At 39.7% G+C, this 23,685-nt stretch overlaps 1 protein-coding gene across 1 annotated transcript in view; it reads left to right on the top strand.

Annotated features, from left to right (window-relative positions):
* Positions 1–1,563: 1,563 nt before the first annotated feature.
* The window catches only part of LOC130871264 (nucleolar protein 16-like), a 77,363-nt gene continuing 55,241 nt past the window's right edge, over positions 1,564–23,685 (top strand). The window contains 1 exon segment of the mRNA XM_057764636.1: positions 1,564–1,708. Within this exon segment, the coding sequence (XP_057620619.1) occupies positions 1,564–1,708 (145 nt within the window).

Here is a 23,685-nt window from a genome sequence, read left to right as displayed (position 1 = left end):
TCTCATTGCCACATTCCTAAGCTATGCAGATCATGGCCTAAGATATTTGGTTAAATGCTTTCTATGTGTTACCGTTTTGGGCACTATCACATTTCCAGGAAAGTGCTGTTCTTCTTGCTACTTTAACAGATGTGAAAGTTGCTACTTTAACAGATGTGAAAGAAGAGGTGGCTCATGGTCCTCCCACCAATAAGTGTTTGTGCTGATCCATCAAGCCAGAGTGGAGAGCTCTGAAGCTAGGGCTCTTCAGTGCTGCTGGAAGGATTTTGAGGTTTGGAAACATTGGAAGCAGGAACGTTACGCATGCTCAGTGAGCACTTTATCACTGAGCTACATCCTCAGCCCCTTGAAAAATGTTAAGATTGTCACTTCAAGACCTTCTAGAGCTCTGTCTGTTGAGTATGAATAGGGCACAGCACAAAAGATTAAAGATAAATCCCTGAACTTGCAGAAAGCCAACAGCAGAAAGCAAGCTAATTCCTTCTAGCAAGAAGGGGGGAATCCAGCAGCAACAACTTAAGCCCTGGATGAGTACTGGAAAGATTTCTAAAATGTTATATGTTGTAGCAACATGAAAACAGAAAAGATCTATGAGGATTAAAATGCTTTACTGTATGTGGCTTCTTCTTTTTCATAATAATTGACTACTTGAAAGATAAAGCCCAACACTCTTCAAAAAAACAAGAGAGCTTCCATTTAGAGAGGTCTTGGTAATAGTCCTTAGTTCTGAGGTGTGGGGCTTTCTGAAACCCTTCACCTATTTTGTAATGGATTATTGAAGACTCTTTCTCCAAACAGAACCTGAGCTGAAAACAAACCATAAAAACTATTATGGTCTGGAAGGAGAACTCAGAGTTAAATGAAAATACAGCTACATTCGTCAATATGCATTAATGTCTTGACACATGCTTGGTCTATATAGCATTTAATGTCCTTGCGTCTTGGTGAAGTTCGAGGGTTAGGTGTGTCTTTAAATTTTCTTTCTCCTTCCCCCATTTCCTTTTCTTCTGTATTGATCAGAGACTGTGTGATTATCCATTAAAGACAAGAAGTGAGTGAATATTCATAGGCAAGTTGATCACAAGTGTCTTCCGCATCTTTTGAGAGTGACATTAAGGTCGATAAGATTTCCACCCAGGTTTTTTTTTTTTTTATTTGCATGATTTTTTTTTTTAAAAAAAATTCCAAGCCATGAAGCTGCTCTAACTGTTGAGTTTATAGCCATTTGTGTACAGGGTAATTACAACTTAGCCAGCGTGAAAGATGGTTTAGAAGGAGATGACCTCTGTGCTCCTGCTAACTGCAGCTCAGGACCTAGCCAGCTGCTGTGGTGCATGAGAAATGTCTTAGTTCATTAAGATCAAAGGAGCTAGTCACTTGTTCACAGGCCTGATTTCGCAGCTGCAGAAGTATTTACAGCAATTAACAGCTTTCTAAGACCCTCTGCTTGAATTGTTAACCTTCAAATAAGATGTCTCTAGAGGCATCGTTGATGATATGATCACTTGTCCCAAAATTCAGCTGCTTGATCTTTATTGAACTTGATGTGGAAATATTTAAATGATGATTGAAACAGTAATTAAATTCTATGCCCGGACCTGGAAGTCGGGACTGTATGGAGGAAGGGAACATTATCAGAGCCGAAAGCCCCTAATTCTGTCAGTTTTCGGCTTCGGGGATGTAGAGCATGTGTGGGGTTTCCTGACAGGTACTGATGTGTGAAGCTGTTTTAGAGGTGCCACCAAACTAAACACAGGAACGCAGCGAGTAAAGTGGTACCACCAAACAGAACACAGGAACGCAGTGGGTAGGAATACAGCGGGTAAAGTGGTACCACCAAACCGAACACAGGAATACAGCAGGTAAACCCAGGTGATCAGCGTGAAGATCCCTAGGCATCATTTCTGACACAAGGTGTCAACGACGTGATTTGGTCATGAGTGTGGTTTCAGACTGACTTGGGAAAGATAAACCGAAGTTTTTGACTTTGATCAGGTCATTGTTTAGTTTTTTATTTCTCTGATATCCAGGATATAAATTTGTAAGTTCAACATGGAGGTAGCATCAGTCATATGTCCCTGTTTGACAGCTTTTCATTCGATGGCTTAATCCATGGAATCTCAGCCCTGAGAAAATGTGGAAATCCCCTAGGAATATGGATTCTGGGACAGTCTTTGATGCCAATTGTGTGAGACTTTCGAGCATGCTAAAGTAACACTGCAGGTGATTTGAACTTATTGACGAGTTAAGAACCTAATTGATGTATGCTCTTCATGGACAAGAGCCGTGTGTTTCATTCACTTTCATGTTTTCAGAACACAGAGCCAAATCTGACACTTAATAGATATTCAATAAATATTGCTGAGTGGCCTGTGCTTTGTAAAATGTTGGGTGGATCCTAATCGGCTGGAGTCTCTGTGAGGGTTTGTGGAGTGTGCTCGGGTGAATTAGAGAATCGGGGAGTGCAATCCCCCTCTCATTCTACAGTTGCTCCCCAACACTAGAAATGAGTAATCCTGGAGCAGGCCCTGGGAACTTGAAAGTCTTCCAAGTTACAGGCTTCCTCCCAGTCCTCAACAGCTGTGCTCCCTGTCTGCCATCCCTGGGGCTGACTCCATTCTTCATTTTCTAATTGCACTTTAGTTTCCTGCTGGCATTGGCACTCAGCCCTGAAGCTAACCCTGTGTGGGACATGTTCCTCAGCTGCTATGAGACATTTTTGGGTTCCCTGCAGGCAATGCCTCAGCTAAAGAGAGTTGTCTGACTCAGTGTCACACCTCTGAGGGTCAGTCTCACTGACCTAATGGCTGAGGCGAGACTCACTTTAAAGGTTTGTACTTTGGTCAACCTAGGGCAACTGCAACGGGCTATTCAGCTCCAGGGCCCCTATGGAGTGAGCCATAGTCTTGGTTATGGTTGTTTCTGAGGTCTTCCCCTCCCAGCACTTCTCCCCTCTTCTGTAGAGGCCAATGAAAAGAACACCTCTTAGCAAAGCCCTTCCCTCCAAACTCTGTGTCCCTCTGCTCTAGAACACACAATGACAAGAGGATTTACTTTGGTCTTCGTTGCCCATGCTCCTCTTCCCCCGTCTACTGCAACAGGAATGAGGAACATGAACAAAATGCCTGGACTCACAGAGAGAATATTTTGATAGGAGAGATAATCAATCAGTCAATAAATCTGTGACGCTGGGTGGTGAGTAAAACCATTTTTTAAAAATTGAGGGAAAAAGACTCTGATGACCTGAGTTCAATCCCTGTGACCTGCTTGGCAGAAGGCAGTAACTGACTCTTGGAAGTTGCCCTAGGAGCACTAGTTCTGCATTGCGGCATGTGCACAGGCGCTCTCATACACACACAAAATAAACACACAAGAAAATAATTTTTAAAATTAAGTCAAATACATTTAAAATAGATCATATTGGAAATATAGTCTCAATGTCCTTTATTTATGGCTAGAAACCAAATATGAGTGAGTACATCCCATGTTCCTCTTTTTGGGTCTGGCTTACCTCACTCAGGATAGTGTTTTCAATTTCCGTCCATTTGTATGCAAAATTCAAGAAGTCATTGTTTTTTACTGCTGAGTAGTACTCTAATATGTATATATTCCATACTTTCTTCATCCATTCTTCCATTGAAGGACATCTAGGTTGTTTCCAGGTTCTGGCAATTACAAACAATGCTGCTATGAACATAGTTGAGCATATACTTTTGTTGTATGTTTGGGCATCTCTTGGGTATATTCCCAATAGTGGTATTGCTGGGTCAAGATATAGATGATAAAACCTCATTTTGTTTTATAGCATGATCTTATGGATATTGGCATTGATATGAATATTGGTATTTCAGGACAGAAATACCACAGGGTGGCAAGCGGAGGCACATCTCTTTCCAGCTGCTCACTCAATGACATCTGTAAGTCCAAGCAATGTTTGTTCAGTTGCAACCGCAAACAGACTGTGGATACAAAAATATACTAAAATTCAGCAAAAACTTTCTTTGGGAACTAATCAATGGTTAAGAGTTTACTGTGGATTTGGGGAGATGCTTAGCCAGTAAAGTGTTTGCTCTGCAAAAATGGAGACCTGAGCATTCATGACTAGACCAGTGTCTGTAGGCATGTAACTATAGTCCTAGTACTAAGAAGCAGGGGACTGGGAGGTTTCTAGGGCTTCCTGAGCAGTCAGTCCAGTCAATAATATCTCTCTCTCTCTCTCTCTCTCTCTCTCTCTCTCTCTCTCTCTCTCTCCCTCCCTCCCTCCCTCCCTCCCTCCCCCCCCCTCTCTCTTTCATAAGCACACACAAAAAGAATTTGCTTTGATAAATAATGCACACAGAGTTACCATTGTTAACTACTCAATGCAATTCACTTATGTCAGTAAAATTTACGATAAATGTTTGCACAATATACAGACTGTGTGCAGTTTCCCTGCAGAGATGTGGGTGTGTACACTCACCGGCACATCAATGTGTAAGGGGCTTTGTATGAGGTATGCTAGGAGCAGAGAGGTGCAGCATTTGAACTGATCTGATGGAAACAGGCTGCTTGTACTTAACACTCCGGGAAAACATGGTGTCCCAGTTATCTTCTTATTCCTTAATCACAGACTGTAGTCTCAGGACACACCCGTGAGTCTGTCACCCATGTAGATGACTTAGCTCTCTCAGCTTCTGCTGACTGGGGATTTTAAGAATGTCTGTTAGGTCACAGCTCAGGTCTTTGCTTTCTTAGTCAGGGTAAACTATTTAATTGGCTCAGTATTATTTATATTCTGGTAGCACTTTATAAAAATTATGTAGATATAAATATATTTAAGTGCTTATATGGTCATTTTGAGTATTTTAATAAAAACTCATCTCTTAATTTACTCATTTTATCTCTTTGAAAGTTTAGATAATTGAGTGTAGAAATCTCTTTTGCTGATCACAGTCTTTAAGAACCAAAACGCAGGTGTCTAATTAACAAAGAAGCATGGAATCAGGGCCCACAGGCACTGGTTTATTGGCTTGATGAACATGAAGAAATCCAAAAGTTTCCTAACATGCACAGTAGAAAATTATCTTGTAGAACCTCTTAATTGTAAGAGCAATAAAACAAGTTCTGGGTCTTTATGGAGTTAGCCATTGAGCCTTGAGACTACTCACGATACAGCATTTGAACTGGTGAAGTAAGAGGAAGGTGAAGACAGAATCCTGTCATGCGTGTCAGTAATCCACATTGGTGTATTTTCAGATCATAGCAATTGCCATAAATATCTAAGGTCCAGTTGCCCCTGCAGTTGTCTGGTGCCAGGTGCTCGGGACCGTGTAGCATTTGGTTAATGCTTAGTGGAAGGAGTGACTTGAGCTCTGTGACAACTGGATACTCACTAAATGACCACCGCACTCTAAGGTCAAGCTCCATGGCTTGTGGTTGTTTGAACTTTGTGCTCTAAACTTGGCTACCTTGATCTAAAGTCACACATGTTTAAACAATTACATCAACGAAAGTATGAAGCATTCAAGGAAAATAAATCTTTACACCAATTCAAATTATCCTGCTTGATCACTGTGAAATGCCCCTAGGATTTTATTCTCAGGATTTGTCCTAAGAGTCTCCAAGGTGACAGTGGTCACCCAACTACTTCATGGTAAAAAACCAGGCAGCAGCCTGATCATAGTTTGACATCTCTATAAATACTTATTCTATTGGTCGTGCGAGAATGCTTTTCTCACTGTATGATCATATTCTTTTTTCATTGAAAAAATAAAATACTAATTGTAGAGTGGCAATCGCCCACTGCTCCCAAAGCCTACCCTGTCTAGCATTTTGGCATCCATTTTTGCAGTCTTTACATACACATATTTTGCCAAAATTTTAATAATACTCAATGTATAATTTCTCCCTTGTTGGAATATATTTAATATCATAACAAAAGCATTCAAAATGTTATTATAATCTTCCCCCCATGCATCCCTTTATACAACATGTGTTTTATTGTGGGAATGAGTCCTACCTGATGCTGATCTTTGAGCCTCAATACCAAATTCATCCTAAAGACTACATTTTGACTCTGATTATAAATAACCCAGGAAAATTATATTATTTTCCCAATTGCATTGTAATTCCTCTGGTTAGTTTTGATATGATATGTTTGGGAACATCTTCAAAATAACTCAGAAAATTAATGACATTATCTGTACATGTTTTTAAAGAGAAATATTTTAACTATCTTGTTTCTTTCTACTAGACATAAGTGAGTTTTAGCTTTCTCCTCGGTTATTTTTATCACCACTCCAGATCAAACCTAGGGCCTCACACCGTCTAGGCAGGTACTCTACCACAAAGATACCAGCAGCCCATTTAAAACTCCTTGCTTTGGAGGCATCATCTTGCTAACTTGAATGAAAAGACCTTAAACCTGAAATCCTTGAGTAACTGGGATTGTTGAGGAAAGGAAAAGTACACATGAACAAAATCATATTTAAAAGAATGCTTTACAGGTTTTGATAGTAATTTCCAAATTAGAAAGTGCTTTGTGAAATGGATGCATGTTAAATTAATTACTGTCTTCTTACAGAATACCTACTTGTGATGAAAGGAAAAACTAATTTGAATAAGTCACTTTCACTGCATTTGCCAAGCACCACTTAGCACACTTGTCTCATCTCTGAAAGCCCCTCAAAGGTGGCTGGGTCCTATGCATGTTTACTATAGTCCCTTGCTCTGTTTTGTGTCCTTGATGGTCAAGTTTCCAGATTTTCATGTCACTGTGGTTATCATGCTGCAGAAATTATTTCTTCATCGGTGTGAGAAACAGAGAATCCTGTAGGGTCTCAAGACAAAGACAATTAGTCTTTGGCCAGGAAGGAGAACAAAACTTTCAAGTTAAAACACATACCTTTATTTAATTCCAGCACTCAGGAGTTAGAAGCAGGGAGATCTGAGTTCGAGGCCAGCCTGGTCTTTAGAGTAAGTTCCAGGACAGTCAGAGCAACACAGAGAAACCTTGCTCAAACAAAACAAAACAAACTAAAGCAAAAAGCATTAAAACGCCAGCTCTGATGTTCCTTTTCCAGGAAAGGCTCCATTCAGAGTGTCAGTATTTATGAACAATGGCTAAGCACACAGTTCTGTACTCAATACTGGTCTTTATCTCTATGAAGAACCCTTTGGGGAAATCTTTAGTAAGTTGAGTAACAGTTTTCAGGGTGGCAAAGGAATCGCTGGATTAGCGCCTCAGGATCATAAATGCTAATAAGCATTTCTGGGGTTTTGGTTGGGTCTAGAGTTTACTTCGTATTTTGCTTACATGCATGAGAGACTAGGTTTCATTTGCAGAACCACATAAACTCACTTGGTAGCACATGTAGTGAAGTTTTTTTATAAAATTAACTTCAATTTGCCACTGTCTCTATGGTTCCTTGGCTTAAAAGAAAAGTCAGAGGATTCAGGGAGCAGATTAGAATTATTTTAACTATGGTGATTGTTCTAGTCTCATTTCATGGTAAAATATCTTGACAAAAGAACAACTCAGAGTAGAAAACCTAACAACAGAAATGAAAGGAAAATGGAAATTTGTACCAGGAGTAGGGTCATTACTGTGATAAATCCAATCATATGGTTTTATGTCTTTGGACTATTTTGTAGAAAAAAATTTGGAACTTAAAGCTATAACAACAAGTGAGTTCTGTTGCTATGATAAAATGCAACTCCCAAAGAGAAAGAGTTTAACAACTCCAGGTTCTAGTTCATTAATGCAAGAATATTGAAGTACCAGGAGCTTGAGGCTGCCAGTTATAGCACATCCACAGTGAGGAGCAGAGAGAAAGAGATGCATACGGTGGTCTTGCTTGCCTGCTTGCTTGTTTGTTCTCCAAACAGAGTCAAACAACTCTCTCCTTCTGAACAGCTCAGAACACCCTACTCAGGGAATGATACCCCTATAGTGGACTGAACCTTCCCATATGAAATGAACCAATTCAGCTAAGAAAATCTCCAATAGACATTCCCACTAGACATCAAGATTCCCCTCCCAGGTGACTATGTTGTATCCGGCTGGTAAGCAAAGCTGATCATGACAGTGATGTTTGGTTTACTGAGCAACAGAATTAAAGAAGTGCTTTAAAAGACACAAGCCTTAAAACATGAGTTCCAGTTATGTGAATGTGATAAAGAGTCTTTTAAATCAATTACTGTTTTCTTGCCATGCCCCCTCTGAAATATCCTATAGAGTTTAAATGTCAAAATAGTCTTCTTCCCTATGAGCATCTGAAAAAGTAGGAATTGCTTCTATCCAGCTTTTACTTTTTTTTTCCATTGAGTCACTGTAGAGGTTTGGCTTGAAGTAGTATAGTTGGTGATTATCAGGTGTTGGAGACTTCCCATGAGAATCTCTTTTCTTTTAATTTTTAAACATTTTGTAGTTTTGTGGCTGGATCTCCTGTAGCCAAGGGTAGCCTCGAACTCCTTGCATAGTTGATAAGGGCCTTGAATTCCTAATTCCCTATTTTCATTGTCCAAGGTGATAGGATTATAGGATTTTGCCACCCGGCTCTATGGGATTCTCAAAGTCATTTTATGTGGCACATTTTTTTATGGCATTCAAATGGTCAAAGAGAAGGAGATTAGAATAAATTGAGAGGAAATAATGACATGACATTTTAGTGGCATTCCATAATAACTGAGAGAGTGGACATGCCAGCGATTTTTTAGGATGCATTTACCAGGAATAAACGACTTGGTAACTCTGGTCCAATTTCCAGTTGCCTGGGGACACAAAGCCATGGGAGCAGAAGGTGTTGTGCTTTCAGCTAAGCAGAACAGAGAGGAGGAGTACTTATATCCTTGAATGAGATGCTGGCGCTGGACATCAAAGCCTTTTAGGACATGAGACCAGCAAGAACAACTGTAAACAATCCTTATGCTTTGTTCCTGGGTGCTAGACATAATACCCTCAGGTATCAGAGAATCTTGGTTCCTTCTGTCTTTGAAGGGTCTTTGAGTGGAAAGCTCTGTAAGAACATGGAAGGGTCAAGCAGACTGCCCACTTTCACCTCTGAAGCCCTGGCAGACCATCGCTGTGGAACTCCAGCAGCAGTGGGGTAGTCACTGCTCCCCAGAATCCCAGCCTGTCAAGAATGTTGGCAGCCTGTGAAGTTTGGTTAAGCGACAAAACCACATCTTTCCATCTGAATTTAGGGGAGGTAGTGGCAGAAGGTGGTAGGTAAAGAGAGAAAAAGACCACAACTGTCAGCCTCTTTCTTCCCCTTTCCGCTTACACAGATCAGCTAGGGAGGACTTCCTGTCTATCTGTGACTTAGAGAGTCAGTTGCTGTGTACACTTAGAGAAAGCTGGAGGGTTTTTGAATTAATAAGCCCCTTTAAAAATGTCAGTCAAGAAGTGCTAAAGACCTTTCACCAGCTACTTTCCAATCTTGTTATTTTAATACTTGCCTCTACCCTAGGCTTCATGGAAATGTAGAAGGTAATGAAGTGTTTCACAGGCTGGTTTTTGTATTTTTACTCTCATTTCAATCTGTCATTTAGTGGTGCTTCAAAGTGATGTTTACTCGAGTTGGAGTGCTATTTCACAGAGCCCCAAATCCTTATTTGAGCTCATGTTTTAGACACATTGTTGTTGTTATCATTGGGCACAAGGAGCTCAGTGGAAGGAGAAATACATTTCAAAATTTTAGACTTATGTCAGGTTTAACAAGGACATCCATGGGTTTTCTATTAGGCACTTATTAGAGTCAAGTTGGAATTGCTCTCATCCAGGAACTGTGCAGGAGGATTGCATTCCCAGACTTCAGAGCTGACCTTAGCGTTAGACTATCTTAGCTTTATATATTTAGCTAAAGGGAGGTGAAGTAAAAGGAATATTTCTATATTGTATTTTCTTAGTATTGGTATGTTTTAAGTGTTAAAAGACACCTAAATGCTAATTCTAATTAATTTAGCTTATTTTGCACATCTGATGACACTGGGTATAAATACTAAAATGCCAAGTTCCTGTCCCTCTGACTCTCAGTCTAAAGAGACAGGCAGAGGGGCACAGAGTTCAATTAAAAAAAAAAAACATGCAGTGTAATAAAGGGAAGGGTAGAATTAAGAAACCTGACTGCAAGTTCCAAGAAGAGAGAGCAGCTGATCTGACTTAGATGTTAACATTGGAAAAAGAAGAATATAGAATGATTCATTTGAAGAATGAATGAAGGGCAAGGATGGGGCACTCTAGACACAGCAAAGATCATATGCAAACCACTATATACCCGGTCCTGGAAATCTAGCCACTACTCAGGCTAGTGAAGCCATGGATCTTGGAGGAGAACCTACAAGTACCACTTTACTAAATCAGAATAATCCCTATCTATATTCTAAATGTTTGTGCTTATACCCACAGGCAAGTGTCGTCTTTTCTCATTTTGATGGAAACATCTTTTTGTAATAGATGGAGAACATTACAGGAAACCACAACCAATCAAAGGGCAGAATTGTGGAGTCCAGTCCCAGCTGATACATCTACAGCACAACTCCTGCCCCTAAGGCTCAGGGAACATTCCAGAAGAGGTAAGGATTGTAGGATCCAGAGGACCAGGGGGTTTGATGTGAAATTATGTCTTCTAGAAATGTCAAATTTTCTACCCATAAAGCCTGCCTAACATGACCTTAACAAGGACAACACCAGTGGATGTGCTAATATGGAAGGGGGGAAAGTTCAGGAAGCCCCAGACATCAACAAAGAACTACTATAGGACATTATAGAATTCTGAGAGTGGGGTAAATTGCCTTCCCCAGAGAAGAGCCTATGAATTGGTTATCTAATACCAATTGATCAGCCCTGAATGCATATACATATAAGACATATTATATAGAATGAGCAGGCTATATTCATGTATTTAGGAACACACACACACACACACCAACAATTTTTTAAAAAAGGTCATGAATTTGAAAGAGACCAAGAGCAGAACACACATGAAAGGGTCTGGAGAGAGAAAGGGGAATGAAGAAATGATGCAACTATATTATAATCTTTAAAAATGTGAAAGAAAGAAGGGGCTGTGAGAAATAGGGTGCGGCTAGCATAACACATAGAGCAAAGCCACAGAAGAGTCAAGCAGCTAAGACCGGAAGCTTAGGACAAGCTTATGTATAACAAAGGCCTGCCACTGCTGCACAAAAGCATTTGGAGTAAGTCTTCAGTCATATAAAAATGGAAATAAACCTTACATCAAAGAAGCAACACACAAGTGTGCATGTGTTAATGAAGCCCATTTTGGAGTCACTGTCGATAAAAGATGAGGGAGGGAGGCTATAGAAGTGGTTATATTCATTTAGATAAAAAATGGTAAAAGCCTGAATGGAAGCAATGATGGTGGAGAGGAGGCTGCTTCACTTCTATAGGAGGCACTGGTGAACACTGGAAATGGAGCCTACAGCTACAAATTAGTAGATGCTGAATAGCCCCTGTGTGTCATGACTGTTTTTGAAACATGTGGGGAAGAACTTTCTTAAGGCAAAGGTAGAGGAATACTTTACATAACTCGAATATTTTAATTAAATCACTTAGTACTCAAAGTAAAAATCACACAATAGTCCAGAGTGATGGGAGATGGGAGGGATGTGTGTGTGTGTGTGTGTGTGTGTATGTATGTGTGTGTGTGTGTGTGTGAGAGAGAGAGAGAGAGAGAGAGTATGTGTGTGTTGTATTATGTGGTGTATATAGAAGGTACTCTATCATCTCTACTGAAGGCTTAATTATCACTTAAATTGAGTCTATTTTATTCACCCAAGCTTCACCTCTTCTCACTACTAACTTTTGTACTATAAAAAGTATTTTGTTCAAAGATGATCTGGATTCGAAATAGAGAAGAAAACCACAAAACAAACAAAAAATGTATCAAGAGGTTTTGATGCAGTGAGTCTTTTTGATGTCGGTGATTACTCCATAGCAAAAGATCAGCACTGCAGGCAGGGTAGAGGCAGCAAGAAGAGCACGCTCTTCTGAATGGGATGCACATACATCCTGCCTATTAGACATGAAGGGCTTGAACCTTACACTAGGTGGAAACTCAGTCCCTGAATGTCAGTGCCAACTCCCACTTAGATGATTCTTCCTCTTATAGGGTCCCCACTTCATAGGCTTCATTGTACTCTCTGATTTACTAAAGGCCATAAATTTTTTAAGCTTACATATTGGGTAAATGGTTTACACCTGGGTCCTGAACCACTGTTCCTAGATTACTCAAAGTAAGTAAATAAAATGTGTCGAAACTTACTTTTCCCTGTATGCCTGTGTCCTATGAGTGTCCTATGCATCACAGAGGAGGAAAGCAGACCTTACCGCCCTGATTCTGTCTCACTTTCCCTTCAATACATGTATCAGAAACATCAGACAAACAGCTACACCTGCTTCTTCTAAGGAGTTCCAAAGAGGAGCTGTGCACATGGCAGGGAGAAGGACTTAGAAAGATAAATAAATCTAAGATGATCAGCAGATCCAATATAGGCATTACATTCAGTTCTCAGAATCCCTAATGTCAGACTTTCGTACATTCACAGAACCTGAGAATCTCTCTCTGTGTCTGTCTCTCTGTCTCTCTCTTTCTGTGTGTGTATGTCGTGTGTTTGTACGATTGTGTAGGTCAAATGATTAGGGAAGAACTGTAGGGCAGACAATGGGCAGGTGAGCTCTAGAATTAAACGCCACTTATTGGTAAAATGCCTTTGGCCAATCTCTAATTTCCCCATGCCGTATATGCAGCTGAGGCAGAATTTGGAGAATAGTAGGTCCAACATCATAATTGTGAAATAACATGTGTGTGAGAGTGAAAGTATGTACATATGCCTGCATGAGTGTGTGTGTGTGTGTGAACAAAGCAGTTAGCTAGCCTAGCACTTAGTAGGAGCTCAGTTGCAATTACTTCTTATTGTAGATATAGAAAAAGAAAAAAGCTAGAGCTGGTTGAGCACCTGAGGTGGGAGGCATTGCATTAAACACTTTTGCTCTTCCTCCCATCATCATTATAAAATCCCCACATCTAACATGATGTGTTAGAATAATTAAGTAGTCTTTCAACAGCAAGCAGATAATCTACATCAGACCCTAGACTGAAAACCATTCTTCTGTACCTCATGATAGGACACTTCCTTTCTTGAGTTTTCGTGCACAGAAAGCGGTGACAGATGTATCTTACAGAAGCTCAGCTTCCCAGTAAGCTAATGATCTGTTGGTCTTGTCCTTCAATTGTCTGTGCTCAACATGAATGGTTGAAATTTGGCCCACCTGCTTTCAAAGGAAAAGGTTCCCAGCTGGAAGAAACCACCTGGAGTCTTCACATGACAATCGCTATGATCACATCAAATCCGACCAGTTTGGGTGGATGGGATGGGAGTGGAGCTTCTGTGTTTGAAGATCTGAGCTCTTTCTTTCCTTTGTTACAGTCCCAAAGCCCTCCACTAAATCCTCAGACCCAGGGATTTTTATTTTTTGTGGAAAAAAAATGATAAGTTTAGCTTATTTGGATTACATATAGAGCAGGCCTAGATACAGAAACATCACTTCTGTCCCAAATCCTTCTCATCAGACTTGGTTACACACAAAAGAATCCTGAAAAATAAGTGAAGACCAGGGAGGTGGATCAGCAAGTAATTCTTGCTATGCAAGCCTGAAATCCTAGTTCTAATGCCTAGCACTGACATAAAAATCCAGGAGTAGTGACACACCACTCTAATACCACCAGTAACCAAGAACAGGGTGGAAGTTGGTGATCCTGAGGACTCACAGAGCAGCCCACCAAGTCAGTGTTCTACACAATGTAGGAAGACCACCCAGGGCAATTCCTCTGGTGTGAGGTACAAGAACACCTTCAGAGCAGCAGCCAGAACTGTCTACAGGTTATCCTCCTCCCTATCTCCTCAACATATAAAATCTCAGACTGCTCTTCTTCCACTGAGAAAACAATGCTTTGAAGAAAACCTAGGAATGTCTGTTAACTCTCAGGGATACAAGGTAACTAAAAGGTAACATTCATCAGGAACCCAGAGTTAGGAGGGAGATAGTACAAATGAGTTCTGATAGAACACGAAGTGACACCTAGGTGTGTATTTATAAACAGGGAGCACACCTAAAGCCACCTCTTTGCAAATGGATACGAATAAAACTTGTCTACGTATGAACCAGGTGCTTGGTAAGATTTGCTTCAAGGCCAACTGCTGTGTTGTGGACCATGAAGGTATAACTAGGGTGATGGTGTTTGCCTAGAAGGATGCCCAGGACAACAATTCAATGTCAGAAACAAGATGACTGGGGACAAGAATTCAACATCAGGGAAACACAGAAGACCAGGTTGGGGTAGAATTGGGGGTGGGGGTAGGGGTGGGAATAGGGGTAGGGTTGGGCTGGGGGTAGAGTGTGGATGAGGGTGGGACTTGGGTTGTGGGTGGGGGTTGGGATGTAACACCTTTATTCTCTGAGAATGGGAGGAGCCTAAGTTTAGGAGTCAGCTAAATGGATGCTGGATTGGGTATTTTATTTTTTTTAAATATTTATTTATTTATTATGTATACAATATTCTGTCTGCTTGTATGCCTGCAGGCCAGAGGAGGGCATCAGACCTCATTACAGATGGTTGTGAGCCACCATGTGGTTGCTGGGAATTGAACTCAGGACCTTTGGAAGAGCAGGCAATGCTCTTAACCTCTGAGCCATCTCTCCAGCCCTGGATTGGGTATTTTATAGGGCTCCCGTGTCTTCTCCTTTTTTCTGTTGGTTCTGTTTAGAAACCCACCTGGTGCCTGCCATTTTCCCTTACAAGCTGTGAGGGGAAATGTCTTCAGGAAAGAAGAAACTGCCTTCTCATGAGCTGGCCTTCACTTTTGTTGTCTACCTATGTCCCTCTAACTCTCATTGAAAGTTACAGATAGTGACTGCGAATCTGGCTAAAAAAGACCAAAATGCTTAACCATTAGGTACCCAGGAAACTCAACTCATCCTCACCGCCTTTGGCTTTTAACCTGGTCTAGGTCACAACTTTTATTTAATGACTTGGGGAGGAACATCAAACAGAAAATGAAAACTTTTGGTTAACTCCCAGGAGATGAGATTTCCAGAGGTAAGAACAATGCCCCATCTCAGTGCTGGGATACTAGCTGCCTAAAACCTTTGATCTTAGCAGCAGAGTGGTTAATACTTCATCATCCTGTGAACGTGGGTTCTGATCTCATCTTCTCTCAACAATGTGATCTGCTTGCCAGTAATGTCCTGGCTGGCTCTGCAGGGCCTGGGCTCAGTGATGGACAGAGTACACTCAAAGCAAAGTGTTCTCTTGTTCAACACTTCAGATTCGATTGCTACAACTAACTGGGCATCCAGATGGAGGTACTGAAGGACCTGGGTATTTATGGCATAAGAAGTGCTTGAGGTGGGGCATTCCCTCATCATATCTGAGCACTGGCCATGTGAGAGCATTTTCAGACATATTCTGAATGATTCTACAGTGTAGGGCTGAGGCTAATATGGAAAAATGACAGTGTAGCGGTTTGCAGCACAGCACATGGGAGAATTGCCTAATGACCTCCTGAAAGTTAAAGGTACAAGGTGGCAGGCAATTTCTCATCCCTAGTAATTGAAACAGAAAGAATGCTCAACGATCAAACCAGAGAAAGGAATACAAGCATCTTATAGACAAATGGTACCCTGGCATTCAATCTTCAATAGAGTATAAAGTGGGGATAGGAAGAAGGAAGAAAGAAAGCTTATGGATAGTGTAGTAGGAGATTAGTTTTGAACAAAATCAGCCTAGATCTGAACCCAGCTTCTGTATACTCCTGAATGGTATTATATAGGCTCATAAACTAGGGTCACTAACACATTTAGAAACTGGATTAAGTGTTTTAGGAATCACTGATAGGATATAGCAAGAGGTTTGGAATGTGAATTAAGAAAAAAAAAGGAAATAAATTTTAGTGTCAGACTTAATCTCTGGGAGTTACAAGACAGGTTTCTATGGCTTAGTATTTTCAACTATAGAATGAGATTCCATTTTTATTTGAATTACATGTTGTGCCTCTAACAGCCCCAGGACAGGGATAGTAAATAATAAAAACACTTGGTGGGGGCTGTGGCGTGTATTACCAAGGAGGAGTTCTGTCTGAGCCCTAACTCTTTTGTTGAACCGATTGGTGTCTGAATACAAATAATCATTAGGGAGTAGGCTGGCTGCTGTGCACTGCAGATAAAACCCTCTGCACTTACCCGTCTTTTCTTCCTGGGAATTTTGCCAGAGGAACTGAGAGCAAGTGTTTGGGTAAACAAGGGGAGTCTGCTATCTGCTTCTCTTCATCCCCATGGGATATATTGATTCTCTTACATCTGTAACATCAGGGACAAACATGAATCTAACAGACCAGGAGAAATAACTGTGCAGGGTTGGCTCTGCCAGACTTTCTGTTGGTCGGGAGGCCAATAAGATTTTAAAAAGTGAGACCATTTGTACTGTTGAGATGGAGAGTTTGGGGGAACTCCTGTTCTTGGAGACTATTCGGAGAAGCAAATGCCATAGAGATGAAGATATGGGAGGCCCCTAAAATGTCATTTTCTATTCTCATGCTGTAACAGCCCAGAAATTTTAACCACCACCAGGACTTCAGAATTTACCTGCAAGCCAGTATCTGCTCCTAAGCGCCCTGGCCAACTGTTTAGTCTTATGTGATCAAATTCCTATTCCACTTTATTTAATGTTCATATAGCAAGTTCAAACTCAGCATACTCAAAGATGGAGTTCCTTTTGCCTTTGCATTTTCTTTACAATTGAATGGAAGCATAATCCATCCAGCGTTGAAAGACTCCTTTATGTATTCACACATGGGACTGGAAAACATTTGCCTGGTTGCACACTCTGTGCTCAGCAATGTTAACTTGTTACTGCAGTCATTAAGGATGAAAATCACGTCCTCAGGATAACATGCCTTGGTGGGGCGAGATTAATTCATAAGACCATAAAATGACAACAACAACAATAACAACAAACTCATACTGCACAGGTATATGAATAAGAGAATCTTAAATAACCAGACCTGGAAGAACAGTAAATAAAGCAGAAGGTAAGTTGTGGGTATACAGACAGAAGCTACTATAGTCATGGTTTCAGAACTGATATTAGAGTTAAGGATGAAATTCTGAAACGTAAAATGAGACAATCTTTTATATGTGTTTGTTTAAGCATGTTATGTGTGTATGTATGTGTATATTGTTTATATATCATGTTATATATTGACACATGTACATGTTTGTATACCACAAACTATATACTTATATTTACATGTATATTTTATATATTATTCATATAGTATATATGTATGCACATAAACATGCATGTACAAATACCTAAATAAATGGGAACAAATGAAGGTAAAATAAGACTAATCTATTAAAAATACAAATAATTGTGTTTTAAGACCATACCCTCCTGCATGTGATGGGGTGCTACTATAGTCCAAGCAACTTGAAAGCCAGAAACTGAGGAGCCTTTAAGCCCAGGAGTTTAATTCCTTAAAACCATAAGCAAGGTCAGAATCAATAGCCAACTTGAGACTACACTGATGAGATCTTACTAATGACAGTCCCATCTGAAAAAAAGTCTAGTAATTTGGCTGTTGGTATGTGCACCTGAAGAGGGGTAATGCACAGGTATCTCAATTATGGGGAATCAGAAAACACACAAAGTTTTAAAATGTTAATTACTATTTAGAATTAACTTTCTAAAATGTTAATTACTATTGTGATGATTACCTTTATTTGTAAACTTGGTACACCCCAGAACCACCTAGAAAACATCTCAGTGTAGGGTGGTCGACATTGATTTGGTTTGTAGGCATGTTTGTGGGAGGCTGAGTTATCAAGTTAATTGATATGGAAAGACCTGGCCTTCTATGAGCACCATCATTCCCAAGAGAGGAAGCCATGAACTGTGTAATAGTGGGGATGTCAAGATGGTCACAAGCAAGAAACCCAGTGATTGTGCCTTTCATTTCTGGCTTTTGTATGAATGTTTGCTTTTATATTTGAATGTTTGGTGATTTTCTATTGTTTTATGTTTAGCTTTTGTTTGCTGTGTTTAAAATTCCTGCCTTGACTTTCCCCAAACAATGGACTGTATTCTGGAATTCCAAACTAATATAAACTCTTTTCACTCAAAATTTTCTTTTCTTTAAGGTATTTTATCCCAACAATAGAAAAGCAGCTAGAATAACTATTAACACAATTCTCAATGTTATGAGAAATCTTATTGTTGTATAAATTAGTAAAAATGAGTCTATAAGCTAAGAACCATACTTACACTTTATTCAAGAATCTTTTATTGTGAGCCTAATATGCCAGGCACAGGACTGAGTCCTGTGAAATAAATGAACATAAATAGAGAGTCTTCTAAAAATAAAAACAATAAAATCTATAAAGATATACATGCATGGGTAGCCTTACATTTACTTCAGCCCGATAATATATCTCTGCCAGAAGTATTACTGCATCTACTTTTTACTAATGGAGTTGTTTTATTTTATTTTAAAGTTGGTGAAACCAACCAGATATAGAAGGATATTATCTGAAAATATTTGGGTGCATCTCAGACACACAGAGATAACCAGGCTTGGAGAAGGTCAGGGATCTGGGCTGTCTGGTGTCTTGCTTAACAGAATGGTCATTTCTTTAGAATGCTGCCAGTTATGTGACTTGGCTAGAAATAACACTGCTTTTATCTCCTCTAGGTTAAAATCCCAAATTAAGAAATAGAGTTGTTTGGATCTGGTGTACCATATTACAACAATTAGCTATGGTCTGAAGGCAGGATTACACACCTTAAATAGAAATATGGGACACTTGCTAGGAGAGCAGGTGCTTCCCAGAAAGGACATCTTAAATGGGCAATTTGATATGTGTCCTAAGGACATGTGCAGAAATGGGCACAAGAATGTATGCAGAAGCTTATACCAACATTATTTATAACTGCAGAAAAAGGAATACTTTGCTACCCAATGGAAAGTGGCAACTTAAGTAAACGATGGCCAAATAATTCATTAAGTCAGTTAAATTCTATTTCTGTAAAATATGATGATGTAAGGAAAGTGCAAATAGCATAGTTGCTTAATTAATTTTTTCTTATAAAACATGTTTAAAAAAATTCCACTCAAACCTTCAAGTACTGACTGACGTCTCACGTGAGTGCGACTGAAGATTATCCAGTAAAGTAACACATTTTCCTAATTTCTCTAAGTTGATGATCAGAGGTACATATGACTTTTATAATCATAACTTCGAATATTTTCATGATGTACTTGAGAGGAGCAATAGTTTCTAGTACTGGTAGCCCCGAGTTAAGCGTTTTGTTTGTTTGGTTCCTTGGGTGAACAATCTTAGTCGCGCAGATTGACCTCTTTCATCAAGAGATCTCACATATGGACACTGGAGGAATAGTGATCTGGTAGCCTAGAGCTTTGTAGACCCTTAGCTCAACACTGTTGAAAAGCTGATAGCTCTCGTCACAAGCAAGGAACACAAGTAAGGAACATCTAACCCTGACAGAAATGGAAAGAAGATGGTATATTTTCACTGGCTCTTCTTTTACATGTTTATTCCTCATAACACAATGCTACTATGAGCTGAATATTCTAAAAGAAAGGGCAAGCTCTTGATTGGTCTCCCAGAACTGGCTAAGCAATACTTTTATTTGTGGATTACTTCAAACAACATACTCAATCTTATGGGACACTACGAAAGCAGTCCTAAGAGGAAAGTTCATAGCACTAAGTGCCCACTTAAAGAAAACAGAGAAAGCACACATTGGAGACTTAACAGCCCACCTGAAAGCTCTAGAAAAAAAAAGAAGCAGACTCATCTAGGAGGAGTAGAAGACTGGAAATAACCAAACTGAGGGCTGAAATCAACAGAATAGAAACACAGAAAACAACTGAAAGAATCAATGAAACAAAAAGCTGGTTCCTGGAGAACATCAACAAGATTGATAAACCCCTATCCAAACTAATCAGACGGCAGAGAGAGAATTTGGAAATTAATAAGATCAAAAATGAAAAGGGGGACATAACCACAGACACAGAGGAAATTCAGAGAATCATTAGATCTTACTACAAAAGCCTGTATGCCACAAAACTGGAAAATGTAAAAGAAATGGACATTTTTTTAGATAAATACCATATCCAAAGTTAAACCAGGACCAGGTGAACAACCTAAATAGACCTGTTAGTCGCGAAGAATTAGAAGCTGTTATCAAAAACCTCCCTTCCAAAAAAAGTCCCGGACCAGATGGTTTCAATGCAGAATTCTATTTTCTTTTAAAAATTAAAAAAGTTAGAGATTAGTCAAATCCATAAATATAAACATCCTATATTGGATGAATTTTTTCCTAAATATTGTACCAGGTAGTTTCTGCACTGTGTTTAATCAGGAAGACCTGGACCCATATGCCTAAGCAATGGCATGGAGAAAATGTTCCTTCAGATCTCTCTGGGTCTTGGACAACTATGGGAGAAGCTAGTGCAGCTTTAGTAAAGATTCTGTTTGACATCCGGACTTTGCAATTAACAAACCAATAGCCCTCCTTCTGTCTAATGCAGGAGTGACATGGGAATTGAAGGTCCAGGACCTGTAGGCTACTGCGGTGAATGCCACTGGTTTAATGAAACATGAGACCAATGGGGTTGTCTCATCCTCTGCTCCGTTTCTTCTTTAATGTTTCTCTTCTTCCCTTTTTTTCTGACTTACAACCCATTTTCCTTTTCAATCGACAAACATTTCTTACTCATCTCATGAATGAACCTAAGCATTTGGATAAATTTTTATGACCCGCAAGATACTTTAAATTATTTGTGGATAGTGATGCAAAGTGGGCCATGGTAATAATTAAGAGCCACTAGGCAGAAGGAAAGTAACAGTGCCCACCCCCCAGTATTTATTTTAAGAGAAAGAAATTATACAAATGTCATATGTGTGCTGAAATTGAGTTTTTTCTCTTATGTCTTTCCGGCTTTGTATCCCCACAGCGTCCTCCTTTGCTTTTCCAAATTTCATACTCAGTGTATTCTGCTCATGGGCTCTGTCAATAAAGGCCTGGACTGGACCAAGGTCCTCCCACATGATCTACAAGTGCTCCATTGCTGAGTTCATTCCCATTCTTCTGCTCACTTTTTATTTTGAGTAAGTCATTTTGTAGCCCAGGCTAGTCTTGTATCTGCAATCCTCCTGGCTCAGCTTCCTGAGTAGCTGGGAGCACAGGCCTGAACCAACAGGTCCAGAGGATCATTTCTGACCGAGTTCAGAATCTCTCACCTTCTGAGACTCCTCAAGTCGTACGTGTGTTAGGAGCCTAACCGTACTCGACTAAAGTTTTAGTTTGCAAAAGGAAGTGGACGCAAAGATGCTAAGTGATTTGCTCAGACTATTATTGTAGTTAGAATTAAACAAAGCTCTTCAGACACTTGATTTCTGAGCTTCTATTCATCTTATCATTTGCTTTGCCTTGAAAGTAAAAGGCAATGCATTTATGCCTGGCTAACAGCTAATTTTCATCTATAGGATCTCTTTAAATCTAAAAGCCAAGTGGGCCAGAAGTTGAATGGAACAAATGGGGGACAATTGTAATTTATCTCACTCATCCACTTCTCTGGCTCTCAGACAATGATTCTGTCTGGACCTCACATTAGGGTCTTCTGGAAGCTTAGGTTTTATATATTAAAGAAATACCACTATAGCTCTCATTATAGGCTTCTAAGTTAAGAATCTCTGGAGATTTTTGATTTTAGCCATTCTGACAGGTGTAAGATGATATCTCAAAGTTGTTTTGATTTGCATTTCTCTGATCGCTAAGGAGGTTGAGCATGACCTTAAGTATCTTTTGGCCATTTTAACTTCTTCTGTTGAGAATTCTCTGTTCAGTTCAGTGAATGGACTGGGGGGAGGAGAAGAGGAGTGGGGATAGGGGGAGGGGAGCGGGGGGAGGGGCAATGTGTGGGAGGAGGGGGAGGGAAATGGGAAACGGGGAGCAGTTGGAAATTTTAATTAAAAAAGAATTAAAAAAAAGAAAAAAATAATAAAATAAAATTATATATACATAAAAAAAAAAGAATCTCTGGAGAGGCAGGCAATGGTGGTACATGCATTTAATCCCAGTACTGGAGAGGCAAAGTCAGGTAGACCTTTTTGAGTTTGAGGCAAGCCTGGCCTACAGAGCTAGTTCTAGGACATCCAAGGCTATCAAAGAAGCCCTATTTCAAACAAACAAACAAACAATCTCTGAAGAACACTTGCTTCCCAATGTCTTGGTATGGATTTGTTGGGCAACATGACAATGCCATGTTTAATTTATCAAAGAAATGCCAGATTATTTCCCATAGTGACTACATCATTTTACATTCTGAGTAGCAAGGTACTATGGCATCCACTCTTTTACATCCTCACCAATAATTGCTATTGTCTGTTACTGTGGTTTTAGCCGTCCTAATCACTGTAGTTTGATTTGCATTTCCATATAAAGTGTTGCAGAGAAATTTTTTTTCATGTACATAATGTCCATTCATGTAACCCTTTGGGTCTATGTTTGGTCAGATCTTTTGCCCACTTCGAAACAAGTTCCTTATCTTATTTATCATTTGCTCATACTTCCTTCCATTTTCTGGAGTGATAGGTTTTGAAGCATTAATGTTTAATTCTGAGGGATCTGGCATTTGTGCTTTGTCACTTGTATTCCTGTTGTAGCATCTAATAATCTCTTTATGTCACAGTTTACCATCATGTTTTCTTCTCTGAGTTTAAGAGCTTCATCCCCTTCACTGAGGTTTTTAATTATTTTGACATAAACTTATATATGGTTGGAGACCAACTTCATTTTTTTGCTTCCTTTCTGCATGTGACCATCTAATTCTTATTTTTGAAAGGTCTAGTCTTCATTCATTTGATAATTTTGATGTTATTATGAAAGTATAGATTAATTCAAAAATCAGTCTGGAATTCAATGGTAGTGTTGATTGCACATGTTTGTGAATATATCAAAATGCCTTTTAAATGGATTTTATGGAATATTAATTATATTTTGATGAAAATATTTTAGCCATTAATTCATTTTTATTGATCTTCTTGAGCAAGCATTCCAATCTGGTATGCTGATCCTTTCTTGAATATTTGTCTTTTAGTAAGAACCCTTTCACAGCCTATTTCAGAGCTTTCCATACAATTATTTGTGCAGTTTCCAAAGGTGTAAAGGGTGCGAGTTGAGATGGATGCTGTGTATAGAGAACAACCATTCACGAAGGCTCTGTGCAGGCACTATTGCCATAGAGAATTTGTCCCACCATGGTCCCAATCTCACTATTCAGAAATTCTACCTTGTCAGTGTCCCAGAGTCAATCAAACCTGACATAAAAGTGCTGAGCCCGTAAGAGTAGGCCCATGTACTCAGAATGCTAACGTATTAATTTGGATGAGATCAGTTCTCCAGTGAGCACGTGTGTGTTCTTTTCCGTTATGTACTAAGTAGAATAGTAAAAGACAAATCTGCCTCCTGATACAGGGCTGACATTCAAAGTCTTGACAGAAGACATTCTTGCCAAAGCAGCTTCTCGGCAGGGCTACACCAGACAACAGGATTGACTGGCCTTTGTCCCGTGGCTCTTTCATCTAGGAATCCCTTC

The sequence above is a fragment of the Chionomys nivalis genome, chromosome 3 (assembly GCF_950005125.1).
Source record: "Chionomys nivalis chromosome 3, mChiNiv1.1, whole genome shotgun sequence".
Taxonomy (NCBI): Eukaryota; Metazoa; Chordata; class Mammalia; order Rodentia; family Cricetidae; genus Chionomys; species Chionomys nivalis.
This window is presented reverse-complemented; position numbering and strand designations above follow the sequence as displayed.